Source organism: Entelurus aequoreus, linkage group LG05 (assembly GCF_033978785.1).
Source record: "Entelurus aequoreus isolate RoL-2023_Sb linkage group LG05, RoL_Eaeq_v1.1, whole genome shotgun sequence".
In the NCBI taxonomy this organism is placed as follows: domain Eukaryota; kingdom Metazoa; phylum Chordata; class Actinopteri; order Syngnathiformes; family Syngnathidae; genus Entelurus; species Entelurus aequoreus.
Window position 1 is genome coordinate 36243482 of NC_084735.1, and position 21101 is coordinate 36264582.

Sequence of the window (21101 nt, forward strand, 5' to 3'; positions counted from 1 at the left end):
AGAGGGCACATTTTTAAAGGGTGTTTAGGTAGGTGGATATGTAGAGTTGCTTACTGGTAGGTTCATGATGCTCATGACCATTTTTGCTCTCTTGCAGAGGCCTCGAAGCGCACTCAAAGAGTGAGCAGTTCCGGACATTTTTCAGGCTTCCCAGAGAAGAAAATCTGTTAGAAGTGCACGAGAGTTTCCTGTGGGTGCCTTTCAGCCATTTGAATACACTTGGCAAGATCTGTCTGTCTGAGAGCTACTTATGTTTCGCCAGCCAGGATGGGAGCCAGTGTCACATCATTATTCCAATGCGTGAGGTAAAACAAAAAACTACATCACATGATTTATTCCACACTGCCATTTACCTCCCACACTGAATTTGATTAAATTACTTCCTGTCTTCGCAACGCCGTGCCATCTTCCAGGTCGTAAGTGTCGAAAAGCCTGATTCTAGCAGCCGGGCTTTAACGGTGTGTGTGCGTGGGAAAAGGGCGCTGCGTTTCACTGAGGTGCGGGACTACCAGCGTCTAGCGACCACGCTCCGAAGCAGGTGTGGGATCACTGCCAGCCCTCAGCACTCTGCTTCAGCTGAGGTAAGATGTCTTGACTCCTGCACATGGCGTATGTTCTTGGCTTTCTTTCTAACATCCATCATCTGCACCAAGATCATACAGGGCGAATGTCAGTCGCTCATCAACCACTTTGAGGACAACCCAGAGGACGTGACTCTCATGGTGGGCCAGAAAGACAGCAGCAAGGCAGTGAGCACTGAGGCTCTCATGACTGTTTTTCACCCTCAGGACGTTGAAAACCTCGACCCCAAAATGGTAAATCAAACACACCAACAATTAGGACATACCCAGCAAAGTCAGAAATGACTGGAAGCCATTGCTGAAAGTCAGAATATGACATATGAGCAAAAGTATTGAGCCACCCCTATTATTCAATAATTTATCATTCAGGAGGTGGACTTTGAGTCATAATTATTAATCTTAGTTAAACCATGACCTCAACCCCACTGGGTTGACTTGTTGTCGCTGCAAAAAAGCAGTAACCTCCAGGAGTTCGCTTTTTTTGTGTGAGTCGTGGCCAAAAAGCCTTAATTTGTGCCAGCTTTTTTTTAAAAAGGTTGCTGCAAAAGTTGCAATGTTTTGAGGCTTTTTTTTTTTTTCCAATATTATTGCATTAGCGCATGACTTTAAAAAAATTGTAATCAATGTTTTACTCTGAAGGCGGTTATTATGACAAATATGTTTGGGTTACAACATTTTAACAATACATTAAATAAATGGAAAAAAAAAAGTTAATTTGGTGCACAGACATAAACAAGAAAGCCTATTTGTAAACATTTTTCACGTTTACAGTATATTCTAAAGCACACGTGTTTAACTCTAGGCCATATCTGGACTGCCAGATCATTTTATACGGCCTATGAAAGCCTGAAAATAATGTACATCAAGAAATTACTTTATCTTTAGTTTATTCGTTTTTTTTTCATTTTGACAGAAAATAATACATATACTGCATGTAATAGCATATATTTTAGACTTTAATATTATCTATTAATGCAACAATTATATTATCATATTCGATCAATCTCAGTCCAGGTGAGTCTGGGCTTTCTACCAGTCACTCACACATTTGCCTGTACTTGGAGAAATGCAGCTATGAAACAGAGTTTGATGAATTCAGACAGTAGAAGTTATGACTTATGTTAATTTTGAGAGGATGTGGATTAATGAATCAGAGTCATCAAACTGCTGTTGAACAGCTACGAAGTATGCAATGCACTAGTTATTTAACTGATACTGAAAACATGATTTAAAAATTATATAATTTTGTTAAAAAAATTATTGATTCAAAAATGAAGTATGGTTCTGTAAGTCTGATTTGGTGATGACATGTCCCGATTATTGTCCATTGTGTATTCCTGGAAGCAAAAATGCTCCAGAAGCATACTGTAATATAGTTATCCTTGTGTTCAACAGCTTAAAGAGAAGATGAAGGAGCAGTCTTGGAACATCCATTTTTCGGAATATGGACGTGGCACAAGTATGTTCTTTACCAAAAAGACACGTGACTTGATCGTCCGTGGCGTCCCAGAGGCCTTGAGAGGAGAGCTGTGGATGCTTTTTTCAGGTATTTATACATCAAATATGCCTCTCAAGTAAGGCTGCAAAAACCAATCTCAATTCACACTAATATGCAATTTATTTTCTAAATAACAACCATTTCTTAATATGTTAATCAACAAACTGATTCGCAAATGCTGCCTTTTTACTTTCTTTAGCATGACAGCCGGCATTTTTTCGTCACTTCTCCAGCGAGCCTTGCCAGCCAGGGCAGCAGATCTGTCTCGCCCTGGTCAATGAAGCGCGTTGGCTATCATTTAGAGAAGCGATCAAATTAATTGACTTGTTAACAAATGTATTGTGGAGTGAGTGAGCATGCCATTGTTTTGACTTGATGAAATATTTTGTGTTTCTTTTCATTTCCATTAAAAAAAGTCTCCTCTCAACTGTCCTTCCGGAACCTACCATGAGGAAAGACCATTGGAAGTTTCTTTACAGCAGAACAAGAAAATGAAATTAATTGAATTATATTTATATAGTGTTTTTTCTCTAGTGACTCAAAGCGCTTTACATTGAGAAACCCATTATCTACATTTAAGTTACATTTATACCAGTGTGGGTGGCACTGGGAGCAAGGTGGGTGAAGTGTCCTGCCCAAGGACGCAAGGGAAGTGACTACGGTGGTGGAAGCTGGATCCGAACCAGGAACCCTCAAGTTCCTGTCCGGCTGCTCTACCATCTGAGCCACGTCGCCCAAATGAGGAGTATAGTAATAATAAAAAACGAAAGTGTTTTGGTTTTTTTTACACAGGAAAACCCATGGCTCTTATCATGCATGTGTGGAAAAAAATCCTCCCAGGGAATCCCTATCTCAATTCTAAACAAGAAAATTGTGATTTGCATTTTTTGCGCAACCTTGCAGCTCTACTCTCAGGCACATTTTGGTCACAGTCATCATACCATAAGGTGAATAACTAACATTATTAATCTTTTTTGTTGTTGTTGTTTTTACCTGGGCCTGAATGGATAAGGAGCTGTAAACGACATGGCGACCCACCCCGGCTATTACACAGAGCTGGTGGAACAATCTCTGGGGACAAGCACGTTGGCGACAGACGAGATTGAGAGGGACCTTCATCGTTCTCTACCTGAGCATCCTGCCTTTCAGAGTGACACTGGAATATCCGCTCTTCGCAGAGTCCTCACTGCGTATGCCTGCAGAAACCCTAAAATTGGCTACTGCCAGGTAATGTCTCTCCAAGGCCTCCGTCACCTGTGTGGAACAGAAATGCAAAGATGATCACTTAGTAGAGTTAAAATGCACACCAGTAGGATTTCAATTTTTGTGGAAAATCACATGAGATCATTGAGGTATTTTTACAACCTTTGCTCCAAGCAAAGTACCTAAATATCACCATTTCATTTAAACCATTGAAGGTATTAGTTGAAAGCCAGTTAACAAATTTCACTCTCACAATGTTCTAAAGGTATTTTATTTTTAAAGTGTGTTATATATTCTGCCTAGGCCATGAACATTCTCACCTCTGTGTTGCTGCTCTACGCCAAAGAGGAGGAGGCCTTCTGGCTTTTAGTGGCCGTTTGTGAAAGGATGTTGCCAGATTATTTCAACAGGCGAATTATAGGTGAGAAGAAAAGTTATATAGTGATGAGTACATGTCTTTAAACAACCACAAAATAGTAATGGCCGACTGACCGGTGACGACAGGCTCCAGCTCACCAGAGTGACCCTGAACAGAATAACCAGTAGAAAACCATTCAATCAATCAAACTTTACTCAAATAGCACATTTCATGCACAGGCAAGTTGCAACACAAAGTGCTTTACACCAGTAAATAAAGCACAAAAAAGAAAAAAACATGCACACTGCACTTTTGACAATAACAAAACATGGCATGGCACTGAAAGATTAAGGAAAAACGCCAACTCTGAGGCGTACACACCGGAGAAAATGACCGTAACTACCATTGAGGACACCGAGGTCATGTCCTCTGTATTTTTTTAGGTGACAAAAGGACGATGATATGACTGACTGTAAATGTACTTTGTGTAGGACATCATGCGCGCTGTATATAAGCATGCGTAGATGATCCTCTTTCAATCTACAATCTTCGGTCATGCACAGTCCGCTACAACTCCAACAACGTAACGCAAAGAAGTCCACTTTTACTTTAAACATTATCCAATCCGAAAGGTGCTGTCAACATAATGTTTACACTAATTCATACTGATGTAACTAACGCTGCTTTCACCTGAATGAAATTGATGTAAAACGCTGTCCATATAATAACGTTGAAATGTCAGTCAGGTGCCGCCTCGCCCTAAATGCAGAACAAGTGCTCTGCGTAGGGGTTTTGTTTGGGTGAAGAAGCACATTAAAATGTAAATTATTGAATGACAAGGCGCTTCATATAATATCTTACCCCAAATGTATACCGGCCACTTCATACTGTTACTGATTAAAATATGAAGGCCAAATGTCCTTGATTACTTCTGGTGGTTTCGTGGCGGACATCATTAGTACTTGCAGTGCAAAGCTAAAGGTCTTGAGAGCCTATCTTAAAGCTTTTGTTATTCCGGAAATTCATTGTGTTGCTCAAAGTAATATAATTTATCAGGTGCTGGGATACCCATGATTTCAGCCTTTCTAAGTTTATCTTGGACAACCAATTTTTGACCTCAGAATTGGTCAATTCCTAGTTATGGCCCTGCTGGAGAATAACTAAACATTAACATCACCCAGGAAATAACATAAAACTAATTTGAAAATATATGTAAAATAAAATCTAAATAATTAATTATTAATAAAAACTTAAAATTGTGAAAATAACAGTTGTACCGCAATAAATAAAATAGAAAATAACACAATTGTGTGTTCAAAGCCACAGCAGTAAAAGTATTAACATGATATAGAAAATAAAAACATTTTACTGCCATATGCACATGGATAAGTCTAGGATTTAGCTGGAGAGATACAGACTCTGTAAGAGTGTAACCTCAGTGTAGAGCCACAGACCTGCAGTCATAGTCTCCTAATCGCGCAGACAATAAAACACGGTGAGCCTGTTGATCTCGCTATGTCACCTGTGATGTTGTGTTGAGGTGAGTCACTCAAAACAGATAGCTGGTGCTGGTCATCAATGTCCAAAGTGCACAATAAAAGCAAGAAAGCTAAAAAACTACATCAACATTTCTGCCTTTGAATGCTGACTCAGTGTGAGGGTGTGTGGAGAGGAGGGGTTAATTTGCATCTAACAACTCCGAGCAAACATATGGCTTACAAATAGGTCTGTAAAACAAAATATATGCACATTATTCACCAAAGAACCACCATTACATGTTATGTAGACCAAAATTAAGTGTTTTAAAAATAGAAAGAAAAATCATAATATGACCCTTTAGTAACCTAAGAAAAGAAAAAATTAAAATGTTCAGTAAAAAGCCTGATTAAAGAGATCTGCCTTTAACCTTTTTAGCAGTCCTGAGGCTCCCCAAAAGATTGTTCCATAGGTGGGCGCTACAGTGTCTAAATGCAGTAAATGCGTAATACACTTTCTTTCTTTCTTTTTTTTAGTTTATTTCGAACATGAACACATTTACATCATAATACATCACACAATTTCATATCATTTCATTTACATCATGCCCGAAAAGGAGTGGGAAGAAGCAAAGCTTATTTAATCCTACCCCTTTCCCACTTCAAAGCATTTACAATTATATAAAATCATTTACTGACCTTTTTATATAATAAAATAACATCTGTGAATTAGTATATACAACAGTTTGTAATATGTAATTAATTAATTCAGTCATTATTAACATACTGAGATGAAGAATATTTTCAATAAGGTTGGAAGTTTTTCTCATAATTCTTCTTCTTTGTACTTTGTTAGCACTATTAATTTAAACAACCTCTTAAACTGGATCATGTCAGTACAATTTTTAACTTCTTTACTTAATCCATTCCATAATTTAATTCCACATACTGTTATGCTAAAAGTTTTAAGTGTTGTACGTGCATATAAATGTTTTAAATTATTTTTTCCTCTAAGGTTATATTTCTCCTCTTTAGTTGAGAAGAAATGTTGTACATTCTTTGGTAGCAGGTTATAGATTGCTTTGTACATCATTTTAGCTGTTTGCAATTTTACCAAATCACCAAACTTTAATATTTTTGACTTAATAAATAAAGGGTTTGTATGTTCTCTATATCCAACATTATGTATTATTCTAACTGATCTTTTTTGTAACATGGTTAACGAATGTAGCGCACATTTGTAGTTATTTCTCCATATTTCTGCACAATAAGTCAGATATGGTAACACTAGTGAGCAGTAGAGAATATGAAGTGATGTATTGTATTATCTTCTGTGTGTTCTCTCCTGAACAGAAAGCAGTTGTATCATCTGCAAATAAAACTAACTTTAAGTCCTTTGTAACTTTACAAATGTCGTTTATATAAAGATTAAACAATTTTGGTCCCAGTATTGATCCCTGCGGCACACCACAGGATATATCTAGCCGTGTTGACATATTTTCACCCATCTTCACATATTGCTTCCTGTTGGTTAAATAGCTTCTTACCCAGTTCAATACCAAACCTCTGATGCCATATCGTTCTAATTTTTGTATTAAAATATCATGATTAATTGTATCAAATGCTTTTGTTAAGTCCATGAATACTGCTGCCGCACATTCTTTACCATCTATTGCATTGGTAATTTCCTCTGTTATTTTAATTAATGGTATTGATGTTGAGATATTTGCTTGAAATCCATATTGGTTCTCCACGAGCGTCCCACTTTTGTTAATAAATAAATCTAATCGACTATTGAATAATTTTTCCATGATTTTGGAGAATTGTGGAAGTAATGAAACTGGTCTGTAGTTAGTAAACTGGTGTACGTCTGCATTCTTATAGATTGGTACGACTTTTGCAATTTTCATTTTGTCTGGGAATTTTCCGGTTAAAAATGATACATTGGTGATATATGTCAGAGGTTCTGAAATGTCTTCTATAACCTTTTTTATCGTTACCATATCTATTCCATGACAGTCAGTTGAAGTCTTCTATTTACAATTTTTTACAATTTTGATTATTTCTTCTTTTGTTACACTTTTAAGAAACATGGAATTGGGATTTCTGTCTATGAGCTCACTCAAGTCCTCAACTGACCCATCATCTGCATTTGGAATTCTTTGATCCAGATTTGTTCCGATATTAACAAAATAATCATTGAAACGTTCAGCTATTTGGTTCATATTGTCATTTTTTGTATGTCCATCTAGAAAGTACTGGGGGTAATCTTTCTTAGCACCATTTTTAATGATGCTATTTAGGATGCCCCATGTTGCTCTCATGTTGTTTTTGTTCTTGTTTAATAATTGACTGTAGTATTCCTTCTTACATGTTCGTAGTATACCAATTAGCTTGTTTTTATATTTCTTATACTTATTTTCTGCCTCTATAGATCTTTGTGTTATAAATATTCGATACAATGTGTTTTTTTTGTGACAAGCATTTTTCAGTCCTTTTGTCATCCACGGTTGGTTGTTTATCTTTTGCTTCTTACTACGTTCTTTCCATGGGCAATGTTTATCATAGAGTGTTAGAAAGGTGTTGACAAAATTCCCATATGCATCATCTACATCATCTTCATTATATACATTGTCCCAAATTTGTTTCCTCAGATCCTTCTTGAAGAAAATCATTCCTTCCTCTGTACATAGTCTTTGAAATGTCTTCTTGTCAATGTTCTTCTTCCCGTAGTTCCCATCATAAATAGTAAAGACTGGCAGATGGTCGCTGATGTCGGTTGTTAACAGTCCACTTGTTATATTATTATCAAAGACATTAGTGAATATATTGTCAATAAGTGTAGCACTGTGACTTGCAATTCTGGTTGGCCTTGTGATTTGAGGATACAAACTCATTCTATACATTGTATCTGTGAAATCATTAATGGACTTTTGCTTGTTGGGGTTCAAGAGATCAATGTTGAAGTCTCCACATAAAAAGAGTACTTTTTGACTGATTCCATTGAAAGTTCCCTTAATCCAGTCTTCAAATCCTTCAATACTTGAGTTGGGTGCCCTATATATACAACGGATCAATACATTTCTATTTCTTTCATGACATATCTCAATGGTTATACACTCTAAAACATTGTCAATAGCCAGTGACATGTCTTTTACCACCTTGTAATGGAAGTCCTTCATCACATATACAGCAGCTCCGCCTCCATTCTTATTTACTCTATTAATATAATTGAGTTCATATCCTTCTAGTCCAAAGTCCATTCCTTTTTTTGGATCCATCCATGTCTCTGATACAGCGATAATTTTGAAAGGTTCTTTAAAGTGTTCCAAAAATAATTTCATATTGTTAAAATTGGCATACAAGCTTCTGCAGTTAATATGAATAATTGACAGTTTGTTATTGGAATTAATGTTGGTGTTGTACTGTACTTCTGTATAATATAAACAATTATTGTCCATGTGAGAAAAAAAATGTATGTCTGGATCTATAGCACTGTCCAATTCCGTCCTGTTATAGTCGGTGCTGGAAAAGGTTATAAATTCTCTGTTTGATTGATTATTGTTTGTTTGTGTCATGGTTGTGTTTAATTTTTTTTATCGTTATTGATATTTATCCAGCTCTGCTATTTTCCTTATGACTATTACTCTTGCTTCCTCTGGTGTTCCATTTAGTTTAATAAATATTTTACAGTTTGCTGTCCATGTTTGTTGTATTTTTCCTTGTTTTCTTAAGCTACGTGCTTTTCTGGCTATGTCTGCGTTTTTCTTTGTTAAATGTTCATTTATGTACACGTCTGTTCCTTTCAGCTTCCTCCCTTGTTTTAGTAATGCGGTTTTATGTTTCCTATTGACAAATCTCATTATTATTACTGGTGCCGAATTATCTTTCTTCTTATGGAGTGGGTGGCAAGCTTCCACATTTGCCATGTCCATGAATATGCCTTTTGACTCCATGAATGTTGCCACTTGCCTCTCTGTGGAGATGTCCAAATTCCCGGGCTCTTCTCCACCATTGGCGGTCACCGCCCGAGCATATGAACGGGGCTTAATATTAAGCCCGGTCAAAATAACGTCATTTATTCTTGTGTATTGTTCCAGTTCATCCACTCGGTCTGTTAACTGTTCTATTTGTAAAGTTTTTGCATCATTCTCGACTCGTAGAATTTTTACCTCCTCCACCAGCTGCATAATTGTCTGTTGGTACTGCTTAATGGCTGATACCTCTGCTGTTAAAAATTCAAGTGATCGCCTTATCTCCTCACCTTCATCAGGAGAGAGCACCTTCTTTGGCCCCATGTTGATTTTGGCTGTCGCGGGTGTTTACCGCCTTCAGCCAAGGCTGTCCCCGGTCCCGTCGTCGCGAGGTGGTCCCGCTTCTGCTAGCTGCTGCTAGCCGCTAGCCGGGCCTCTCCCTTGCAGCTCTGCTGCTGTCACACGCCGCCGCGCGAAAGCTGTCGCTCTCGCCGCCGTGAGGTGGTGGTCCCACTGCTGCTGGCTGCTAGCCGGGCCTCTCCCTCGCCGCCCCGCTGCCGTCACTCGCCGCCGCCGTCACCTGCCGGTCCCGTCGTCGCGAGGTGGTCCCGCTTCTGCTAGCCGGGCCTCTCCCTCGCCGCTCTGCTGCTATCACACGCCGCCGCAAGAAAGCTGTCGATCTCGCCGCCGTGAGGTGGTGGGGTGGTGGTCCCACTGCTGCTGGCTGCTAGCCGGGCCTCTACCTCGCCGCCCCGCTGCCGTCACTCGCCGCCGCCGTCACCTACCGGTCCCGTCGTCGCGAGGTGGTCTTGCTTCTGCTAGCTGCTGCTAGCTGCTAGCCAGGCCTCTCCCTCGCCACCGACGTCTTCCGCAGGAAGCCTGCACGTACCCAGAGCCCAGTTGCGTCTTCTGAGTCCACACTGGAGCTGTCTTCCTTCCTCTTAGCATGTCAACACTATTTTTTTAGTTAATTTATTTAACTGTTATTCACTTTATTTTGATTATTTGTATGAAAATTACTTGTTTATTTTGAACATGCATATAAGGTTACACGAGATCACATTTCATGCTCACAATTGCACAACTCAACATGGAATAAAAAGAAGCAGAGCTTATGTATTTTTACCCTTTCTTTTCACAAAAAAATGTGTTCACTTCCTGTGTTCAATGTAAACGACTCATAGGAGCTAAGGATTTCAGGTCCACAGAAGGAGGCGGGAAAAGGATGCAGGCAAACCCAACCCTAAACCTCCCCAAACTCCCAAATGTCTATGTCCAAAATGCCCAACAATGTCCGAGCACTCGCACACAAACCGCCTTCCTCTTGAAAGGGGCTCAGAACTCACATGTGATAATGTGATCCATGACTAGACCGACACATCTTATGGTTCAATCAAAGGTAGCACTTCATAGTACATTACTCCTCATCGTGGTGCCCATATTTCGACTTCTGGAGATCAAGACGACGTCAGACCATCAAGCTCCAAATAAGATGCTCATTTGCTTTACTAATTGATAGGTCAACAAAACAAAACTGCTGGTTACTATTGAGTGGTGCACGCCATTTCACGTCTTCAAGACAGAAGACACAAAACAGCTTTGTTTATAGATCAAATAAAACTAGTGTATGTCTTTAAATTAAACAATTCAAAAAAATCCTAAATATATGTTGTATTGTGTGTCATTGTACCTCCAGGGGCTTTGGTGGACCAGGCTGTCTTTGAAGATCTGATTCGCGAGAACCTCCCCCAGCTGGTAGAGAACATGACAGACCTGAGTTTCTTCTCATCCGTATCCTTGTCCTGGTTTCTGACGCTCTTCATCAGCGTACTGCCCATTGAAAGTGCTGTGAACGTGGTGGACTGCTTTTTCTACGACGGCATCAAAGCTATCCTGCAGCTCGGCCTGGCCGTGCTCAACTACAACATGGAGGCTCTGATCAGATGCCACGATGATGCAGAGGCTGTCACCATCCTCAACAAGTATGTGCAGAATTATCGGAATTCCCATTTTGCTGATCCTCAAAGTGTTGTTTGTGTTTTTTCAGATTTTTTGACAGCGTGACAAACAAAGACAGCCCGTTACCGCCAACAGTGCAGCAAGCCCCTGTGGGCAACAACAATAAATCATCTCACTTCAACGTGGACATCAGTGAACTGATCCGAGAAGCCTACGAGGTTCTGCGGATTTTAATTCCTGATCTCTTTGGTTAATATATGACTGATGAATCGCTTTCTGCCTTCCAGAAATATGGCAGCATTCGCTCAGAGGAAGTGGAGAGTTCACGAAAGAGAAACAGACTGTTTGTGATCCAGACACTGGAGGACACAACCAAGCAAAATGTTGTAAGTAATGTGGTCATTCAGTGGTACCTCAATTTAAGAGTGCTTAGAGATGAGCGCTTTCTCTTGGCTAATTGTTATCCTTTAAGTTGAAAGCAAAAAATTGTTTTACAATCATTCCCGCCATTAATTGGCATAGTGAATGTCACAGTGAACCTCGTAAGATCCGACCAAAACATCAGGTCTAACTAGCTTATAGCTAAAATCAACCTAACTTTGTTTTTCCAACCATGGGAAGAAAGAAAGTTAGCGGGAAGTACTGTAATGAGAAAAAGAAGGGTGTAATTTTCATTCAATTAAAGAAATAAGTCATTAAAACCATTACAGAGCTTGTCACCAACTTGGCGAAACAGTTCAAGCACATCACTGCTAGTCTGCACCATGTTGAAGCAGAATGAGTTTAACGCCAGCCAAGAATGTTAAAATAATATTAAAACAGCGAACATTTATCCATGAAAATATGGAAAAGCTGCAGATGGTGTGTTTGACGGAGAAGCAGCTGGAAGGAGATACTGTGGAAATCCACTCTTCAAAGTAAATGCTGTACAATTATTAGTACATTACTTCATAAAACTACTGTAGTTGTTAGTAAATTTTATTCATACAATATTGAAAACTTGTTGGTAAAAAGCAGAAAGGAAGGAAGAGAGAAAAAGGCCACACAGATGCCACCTACTGTAAGTATTTTCCTACAAGTTCCGTCTTGAGTTCAATAGTATTTCTCACTATCTTTATTGAAGCCCTGGCATTCACAACTTTCTTTGGTAATGCTCCACATGACAGGATTTGCTTTTGTGTCCTTTTTTATTAGTTTTAGTTCTGTGCTCTTAGTTTACATGTTTCCTGTTGTGTGTTGAGTACATTCCCTTTACTAGCCTTTGACTCGAGATACAAGTTATTTAGTTTAAGAGCTGCGTCACAGAACCAATTAAGCTGGTAAATTGAGGTACTACTGTACCTGTAATGCGTCAGTAACGATGGATTTGTCTTCAGATTCGCGTGGTATCTCAAGAAGTCAAATTCTCCCCAGCCCAGCTTGATGAACTCTACAATCTGTTCAAAGTGAGTACACACTTTGCGATTCTTCAAAAGCAAAAATACCTCTTAAAGGTGGTCACCACTTTGAAGTATTTAATTTCAGAGGCAGCATTTTCTCAGCTGCTACTGGACCATGAAAAGTCCCGCACTGCTCCATCATGACCCGAGTCTGGCCTATCTTGAGCAGTACCAGCTGGGCTTTCAACAGTTCGCTGTAATCTTCCCCCTGCTGGAGCCTTGGACCTTTTGCACCAACAAGAGCAATCTTTTGCTTTGGGTTTTCCGCCTAATCGACGAGAACCAGGATGGCTTAGTCAACTTCAAAGAGTTCTGTAGTGCCCTTGGTGAGTGTTGGCCTGTAACTTTTATTCACATTTGTCTTTTTACCACAATCTTGCTTTTCCTGTAGATACTTTGTACTGCGGGTCTTTCACAAACAAGCTTAAATTCCTCTTCAAACTGCATCTGCCGCCAGGTAAGTGATGTCTCAGTAATACGGGTCAAACAATTGGATTGAATGCCCTCAGAATACAATGAGCTGGATGAATGAGAACATCAACAGACACACCAAGAACATGTCATGCCTTCTAGTCTTCATTAAGATGATAGAAATCATTGTCTTAATTGTCATTTATTGATACATTATTGATACAAATAGTGGAGTTAACACGGAAATAGCCTTAAGTGAAGTCATTGTAGTCATGTCAGTGATCAGGACCATATAGCGAAAGCAATGTTTATTTGGCGAGCACATCGCCCTCAGGAGGATACTTGAATGCATGATTCTCATTTGCATGATTGGCAACTGTGTGCTTGAAGGCAGCATCAAAAATAGCCTGCGTAGGGTAAAAGAGCTTTGCCATGGTAACGATCGCTGTGAGGAACTGTGAGGGCATTTTGTGCTTCCTCCGTTGTTAGGACAAAATGTTAAATTTAAAGCTGAGAGCTTGGCAGCAGTACCCAGAACATGGGTAGGTGAGAGTCGCAATACTTCATCGCCAAGGCCATCGCTCTCGTTTTAACATCAACCACACTAGGGTAACTAGGGTGTGGCTACCTCACTAATACAGCTGTGTCAATTTCTGGTAGTGAGTAAGAAACACTCCTGTCATCAGGGAAGGGAAATGGTGTACTACACTATATGGACAATATAATAAATTATTAAATTTGGGATTGGGTTCAACTAGGGGTTGGGTTCAACTAGAGGTGACAAATACTTTTGGCAATATATATATATATACACTACCGTTCAAAAGTTTGGGGTCACATTGAAATGTCCTTATTTTTCAAAGAAAAGCACTGTACTTTTCAATGAAGATAACTTTAAACTAGTCTTAACTTTAAAGAAATACACTCTATACATTGCTAATGTGGTAAATGACTATTCTAGCTGCAAATGTCTGGTTTTTGGTGCAATATCTACATAGGTGTATAGAGGCCCATTTCCAGAAACTATCGCTCCAGTGTTCTAATGGTACAATGTGTTTGCTCATTAGCTCAGAAGGCTAATTGATGATTAGAAAACCCTTGTGCAATCATGTTCACACATCTGAAAACAGTGTAGCTCGTTACAGAAGCTACAAAACTGACCTTCCTTTGAGCAGATTGAGTTTCTGGAGCATCACATTTGTGGGGTCAATTAAACGCTCAAAATGGCCAGAAAAAGAGAACTTTCTTCTGAAACTCGACAGTCTATTCTTGTTCTTAGAAATGAAGGCTATTCCACAAAATTGTTTGGGTGACCCCAAACTTTTGAACGGTAGTGTGTATATATATATATATATATATATATATATATATATATATATATATATATATATATATATATATATATATATATATATATATATATATATATATATATGTATATGTATATGTATATATATATATATATATATATATATATATATGTTTTTGTTCACATGTTAAAGGTGTTTAATAGAAATACAAACATGTTTAACAAATATAGAGAACATAAATTGGTGTATTACCTTATTCTGATGACTTGCATTGATTGGATTAATGCAGGATTCACACTATTGTTGATAAGCTCCACAACTTCGAATGTATTATGTGGAGGGGGAAAAAAAGTCCTCCTCTATTTCCAACACTGCATGAAAGTGATTATTTTCAGCTTTTTATCCGTCCAGCTTCCATACTCGTTTTTATACCCTTTACAAGAATTAAATTGGTTTTAACTCCGTAGCTCGCTAGCTTGTATGCGCTAGTTTTTTGAGACTTTTATTTTGTTAGCACAGGAAGGATAGAGCAGCACTTTTATTGTGAAAACAGGAACGGTGCAGTTGGTCTTTACTTTTTTTGACAGCCGGTATGGAGAGAGTCTGTAGAAATAAAATGTGCTTCTTGCGTTCCTGCTGTTTTTTTTTCTTCATACTAAACTCGCAGCAGCCAGCATCATCTCACAAGATCCTCAGGTGCTGTGAATGTCAACCAAATGACGAAAGTGACGTCATAGTGAACATTGATAATCAGTAATTTTTATTTGGTTTTTTTTAATGCCTCACGATTGATTGACACACCCTCCCCGATCGACGGGTAGCTCGCGATCGATATAATGAGCACCCCTGCACTGGAGGCTTCCCGGAGGAGGAGCAATCTTGTGTTGCTCACGTTGGAGCTATAGTTATGGTTATCGGGGAACTGCATTTTTTATTTTATTTTGCCCATCGTTCACAATCATTATGAGAGACAAAAAGACATGAATTTTTCCATTTACAACAGAGTGAATGGGAGGTCCTCTATTGCGCCCATAAAGCCCTCTAAATAACCATCCAAAAACCGCCAACAATACTCCATTTACATTTTGTGACCTGAATATTAACCAAGTATTGGTAATATCGTTATTACAAGCTCTAACGCAGACAAACTATTTTTAGCGGCGCCGTGATCACAGAGAGCTAACTAGCTTATGCTGCTGTATTGACATAATCGGCTCGCCTCTGAGCTCGTGAAAGTTAATTCTAGATCAGAGGTTCTCAAGCTTTTTCCACTAAGTACCACCTCAGAAAAAATGTGGTTCTCCAAGTACCACCATAATGATTAACATTAAAATACAGTAGCGTAGTAAGCCTAAGTATTAAAGACGAGGCATTTAACAAGAATACTTAGTATTTTTGGGCACTGTGACATGACACAGTTTGAACAGTAACACCGTGTTTGAATATGGGAAAGTAAACACTTTTAATCAAGTGATTTTTTGGCGTACCATTAGATGGAGCCCGCGTACCACTAGTGATATACGTACCACAGTTTGAGAATATTTGTTCTAGATCATAAATAATGCCTCTCACCTTGATAGTAGAAAGATAGGGTCAAAATTTGACAAGTTTGACAACTTTGGCACCCAATTTAGAGCCAGGAATGGCGAGAAAGACACAAAAAAAACCTTAGGTTCCTCCCCCCTTTTTTCCTTGCGAGGATTACAAGACATTCTTCATCTAAACGGGAATATATCAACATCCCATCAGTCGGCATCCCAGTGAGAGCCGACAATCTACAGTAAGTGAGCTGGGGTACAAATTTGGATGAGGTTCTTTAATGTACTTTGGGGCCAGTCCATTCAAATATTTAAAAACAAGCAGTGTAATTTTAAAATAAATTCTAAAATGAACAGGAAGCCAATGAAGGGGAGCAAAGAATGGGGTGATGTGCTCCCCTTTTTTGTTTTCCGTTATTCCCGTTACAAATTATTTAAAAGATATAAATTATTTATAAACTCGATTTAACGAGTACGTCTAACTTACAACCACTGTCTAAATCGACGCTAAGGCTGGTAGCTGTGGGACAGATGTACTAAATATAGATGCAAACCAGTGGCCGGAGAACAGTTTCTGTCTTGATAAATCACACCATGTGTGCTAATATATTTTATTTGCATTTTCTTCTCCCAGTATTGTGGTCTTTCTGATCATCAACATATATTCTGCACATCTAAACAGGAATACATCAACATATCAACATTCCATCAGTCTGCTTCCCAGTGAGAGCCGATATTGTACAGTAAGTGATGTTGAATTATGTTTGTTGGCTCTCATGAAGTCTGTAGTGAGTAATAATCAGTGATGTTGTCGAAGGAAGAAGCGAACGTTGTAATGCATTTGTGAAATTAATGCGACGCCATCTGCTTAAAATGAGAAAAATACGTAAATATTACCGTAAATGGTATTATGAATGTGCCTGTAACTACATTACAGATATTCTTAGAGAGTTTATATAAAACCTTGATGTAAGTGTTTGGATGTTTTTTTTAAGCGCTTTATAGGCAAAATAGAACGACTGCCATAGGATCCATTGTAAGCAAGTTATTCTCGCATATATTTACTAGTTAGAATGCATTAAAAAACGTTCTCTTGTCTTACATAAGGATTGTGAATAATAGGCAAAAAACAAAAAAGTGCAGTTCCCATTTAAAATAGGCTGGTTTGAACTTCTTCTTTTGCCTGCAAAAATGGTCTTGAGATTAAATCAACTACACCCTGTGCTGGCCTCTGCCAAGTAATGCATGTCATCATTCATTGTTTCAAAGATTATACATACAATACACTAGATACATTTTGGAAACAATACATTTTCAAATCAATATTTTTGTTTCCCGATGTCTTTAGTTCCCGCTGGATCTGAAGTTTTCACCCTAATCTGAAATTCTCCATATGGTTGTAAATCATGGCTGCTTGTCATTTAGTTTATTCAAACAGCACATCCAGTGTCACTGCTGCCTTGTGTGGATTAGCGTTCAATTCAGCTGCACAAAATGATACGCATGCATGCGCCATTCGGTGACAGGGGGAGGGGCTTGATTTTACTGAGTTTAATAATTGAGTCTGTTTGCTGTGCTCCAATAATGCACTAAACCACATTTTGTAGTCTATTTCATACAACTGCATAGAGTATATGAACAATGTTTTCCGGTTGATAATTTCCTACACATCCACAGTGTGGCGTTCTTATGTTTTTATTTTCCTTCATCTTTCCTCTCAGTGATCTTACAGTCTCTTCTAGCCTTCACAGGTAGTCCTTTGCACGCACAAGAACCAAGACTCCCAAACATTTTTCCAGCGATTGAAGACTCACCTCACTTGGCTAGACTTCCTGGTCAGCCTCTTTACTGCTTATTCCTTCTTTTAAAAGTCTAACTTTTCCCTTTCCTTTTCATTTCCTCTGCCCTTCAATGCATTGATATTCCTAAGAGGAGTTTTCTGAATATAGTCTGCTCACTTGCAGAATTTGCTCTTCCAGAAGATGGTGTGATTAAGAAAAGTCCAGAGAGAGGTAATTTACAACCATATGCAGTCAAATGGTTTGTGCAAATGCACACTTGTGTTATGTCTCGTGTGTGATTGATTGACAGGTAGAGGAAAAGTGGATCTCCAGGCATACCTGAAACAATGGCAGAATGAAATACTTAGGAAAGAGGAAACCATCAAGGACCTTCCTAGAATTAATCAGGTAATTCAATCATTGTGCTTATTGACTGCCGTACATCGTATGTAATTAGTTACAGAAGTAGTGAAGAAGGGCTTGACAATGGCATAAAACACAAGGAGATCATGCATATATTGGCCGCTTTTGAACTGCTTGTCAACATTTTTAAACAGACAGGCGGTCATTAATCCAATCTTACAAAAAAAACAATCGCTATATGTAAATGCTAAGTCAACACATAGCACCAACAAACTACAACTTTACGTATTAAAACAAACGACTATGCACTAACAAACATGCAACTGTAACTTTATGTACAAAATACAATGTATGCTGGATAATCCAGAATCAACTCGGGTTCCCGGTTTCCCAACATGCCTTGCGGCACTTTTGTAAATAGCTGTTTAAGTTGCGTGTAATTGTTAGCGTTCATTAGTTTAACTTTTCCCTGAAGGAGCAATAATTGTGTCATTTACCTTTTGTGTGTCAAAATTTGAGATTCAATCAATTATTGTCATTATCATAAATAGTAACGAGATTACATATTGCAGGACTTTCACCATGGATACACTCATTTACTGCACATTCATGTTATGATCCTCCTACATGTGACATTATTTGGGGCATTTTAGAAGCAGTCCTGCAATGCATGTACAACAGAACCCACTTTTTCATGGAAGATGCTGGTAATAACTGCTAGTGTGCGCTGGAATGGCGCGAGAAAATGCAAACATCAATAATTATTTTCATTTTTTATATAGGAGATATGTTAATATCCCCTATATAAAAAAAAAGAACACCAAAAATGCCAGCAGACACCAAAACGCATCAATTGAATTTGTTTAGATAACCCCGCTAAGTCATCCATTAGCTAAAAAATTATAGTTATATTGCTGGATAGGCAATAATTTATTTTTGACAGTCCATATATTTTGACAAGCATCTAAATTCACTTTATTTATATAGCACTATTAAGAAAAAACTGTTTTCACAGTGGTGCACATAAAAACAATTAAAAGTATTTCAATAAAAGCATTCAAAAGACCAGTAGATAAAATAGTAAAATCAATAAACACCAAAATAAGTAAAAAAACTAATTTGTAAAATAGAATAAAACAATAAAGGACACAGAGGACCATACGACACAAGCCGATTTAAAAGCCAGAAAAAAGAAAGTGTGTATTATGACAAGACTTCAAACATTCAACATTCTGACATGAGGGGGGCAGAACATTCCATAATTTATGGTCCACAGCAAAGAAGGCCCTGTCTTCCCTAGTCTTAAGTCTCGTTTTAGGCACCACTAGTTGATTTTCCTCCATGCGGCCCCTGAACTAAAATGAGTTTGACATTCCTGTACTACAACGTACTGCAAAGAGAACTGGACTGTGGATCCAGTTTTGTTGACAGTAATGGGTGTGTTCTAAATAATAGTAAAACAAAATACATGATTATGGGCCATAAACATATTTAAATAAAATGTACAGCTTCTGTCACTGATTTTAAAAGGTATTTTTATGGAGCAGTTGCATGAAACTGAGCTGTAGGGTAAACAATAAATTATCAATTGAATTGGTCTTGTCATATAAACAAGATTGTGTCCAAAACTGTTTGTGTTATTAGAAGATGTGCCTATTTTATGACTGATTTTTCAATCAAAAAAGTTTTACAGTCATTCTGTCTCATCTCGATCATTGCTCCGTCGTGATTTGGTCATGCGCTCCAAAGAAAGATATTCAAAAGCTCCTACTTATGCAAAATAAGGCTGTACGATTGGCATTGAAGTGCCCACTTTGGACTACAATTGACAGTGTGCACCACAATCTTATCACGGTTAAATGTTGATAAGCGCTTACCGTACTAAAAAAACTGCTGGTATTTTCTTTTACTCTTCATACTACAAGGCTAGACATATTACTGGTACACTCTTAAACATCATATGTTTGTAACAGACACAGACACTCCACTAGACAACAGACTAATGCAGACATAGTAACCCAGGAGCAATAACATGTGCTATGCAAAAAAAACCTTTGCTGTACAGAGCTGCTTCCTGGTGGAATAGGCTGCCTCGTGTATTAAAGGAGACAAATAATGTAAGGGTTTTTAAAAACAAACTTAAAAAGCTACTACACTAAAGACTGATTTTTATTCCCTTGTATTCTTTATTTTACAGTATATATAATGGATTGTAGTACTGTATGTGTAGCATTTTATAGGCATATCCTTTGTTATTGAGTGTCTTTTCTATGTATTGTTGAGATTTTATTGAGATGTTGTTATTAGACTTAGACTTAGACAAACTTTAATGATCCACAAGGGAAATTGTTCATCACAGTAGCTCAGTTACAATGATGGAAAGTGTAAGGATGGAAAGGACAATGCAGGTATAAATAGACTAAATATAGCGATAACAAATATAACATAACATCATCATCATCATAGGCATCCGTCCGTCAGTAGTGACGATGGCTTGCGCCTGGGGGAGTTCATTCTTTCTTGCAGCGGCGGCTGTGGCTGTACAGCCCGACTCTGGAGTGACAGTCTCTGGTGCAGTTGGCGCAGATGTATGGGGAGGGTTCTGACACAGGAGCAGGTCCCGCGTCGCGCAGTTTCCGCTTTTGTCTCCTCGCCTGCAACAAGGAGATGTGCTTCTCCTCGGCACGGCGGGTTCCTGTAGCAACAGTCTGCCTCCAAACGTCGCGGTCTTTTGCAGCTTCCTCCCAGTTGTTGTGGTCGATGCCTGCTTGTTTCATGTCACGTTTGCACACGTCCTTGAAACGCAGTCGGGGGCGACCAAGGGGTCTGGAGCCTGTTGACAGTTCGCCGTACAGGACAGCTCTGGGGAGCCGGCTGGGGTCCATCCTGTGGACATGGCCAAGCCATCTGAGGCGGCGTTGGCTGAGCATGGTGAACAGGCTGGTGGAGTGAGCACGGTCTAGGACTTCCATGTTGGGAACTTTGTCCTGCCATGAGATTCCCAGGATGCTGCGAAGACAGCGCAGGTGGAAGCTGTTTAGCTGTTTCTCATGTCTGGTGTAGGTGGTCCAGGCCTCGCTGCCATACATCAGTGTGCTAATGACGCAGGCTTGATAGACCTGGAGTTTAGTGTGCGTGGATAGCTGGTTGTTCGACCATACTCTTTTGGACAGCCTGGCCATCACTGAGGCGGCTTTCGCAAGACGGGTGG

General features: G+C 38.9%; 1 protein-coding gene across 5 annotated transcripts in view; it reads left to right on the plus strand.

Annotated features, from left to right (window-relative positions):
• Positions 1-21101, plus strand: part of tbc1d8b (TBC1 domain family member 8B) — a 44615-nt gene that overhangs the window by 15808 nt on the left and 7706 nt on the right. For 2 of the 5 annotated variants that reach the window (XM_062048003.1, XM_062048006.1), the window contains exons 6-20: positions 98-305; positions 414-581; positions 654-815; positions 1977-2127; positions 3092-3306; positions 3586-3703; positions 10786-11071; positions 11137-11266; positions 11336-11434; positions 12425-12493; positions 12573-12813; positions 12879-12944; positions 17489-17581; positions 17711-17758; positions 17838-17935. In XM_062048003.1, coding sequence (XP_061903987.1) covers positions 98-305; positions 414-581; positions 654-815; positions 1977-2127; positions 3092-3306; positions 3586-3703; positions 10786-11071; positions 11137-11266; positions 11336-11434; positions 12425-12493; positions 12573-12813; positions 12879-12944; positions 17489-17581; positions 17711-17758; positions 17838-17935 — 2152 coding nt within the window. The other 3 variants (XM_062048004.1, XM_062048005.1, XM_062048007.1) reach the window with 3 other exon arrangements.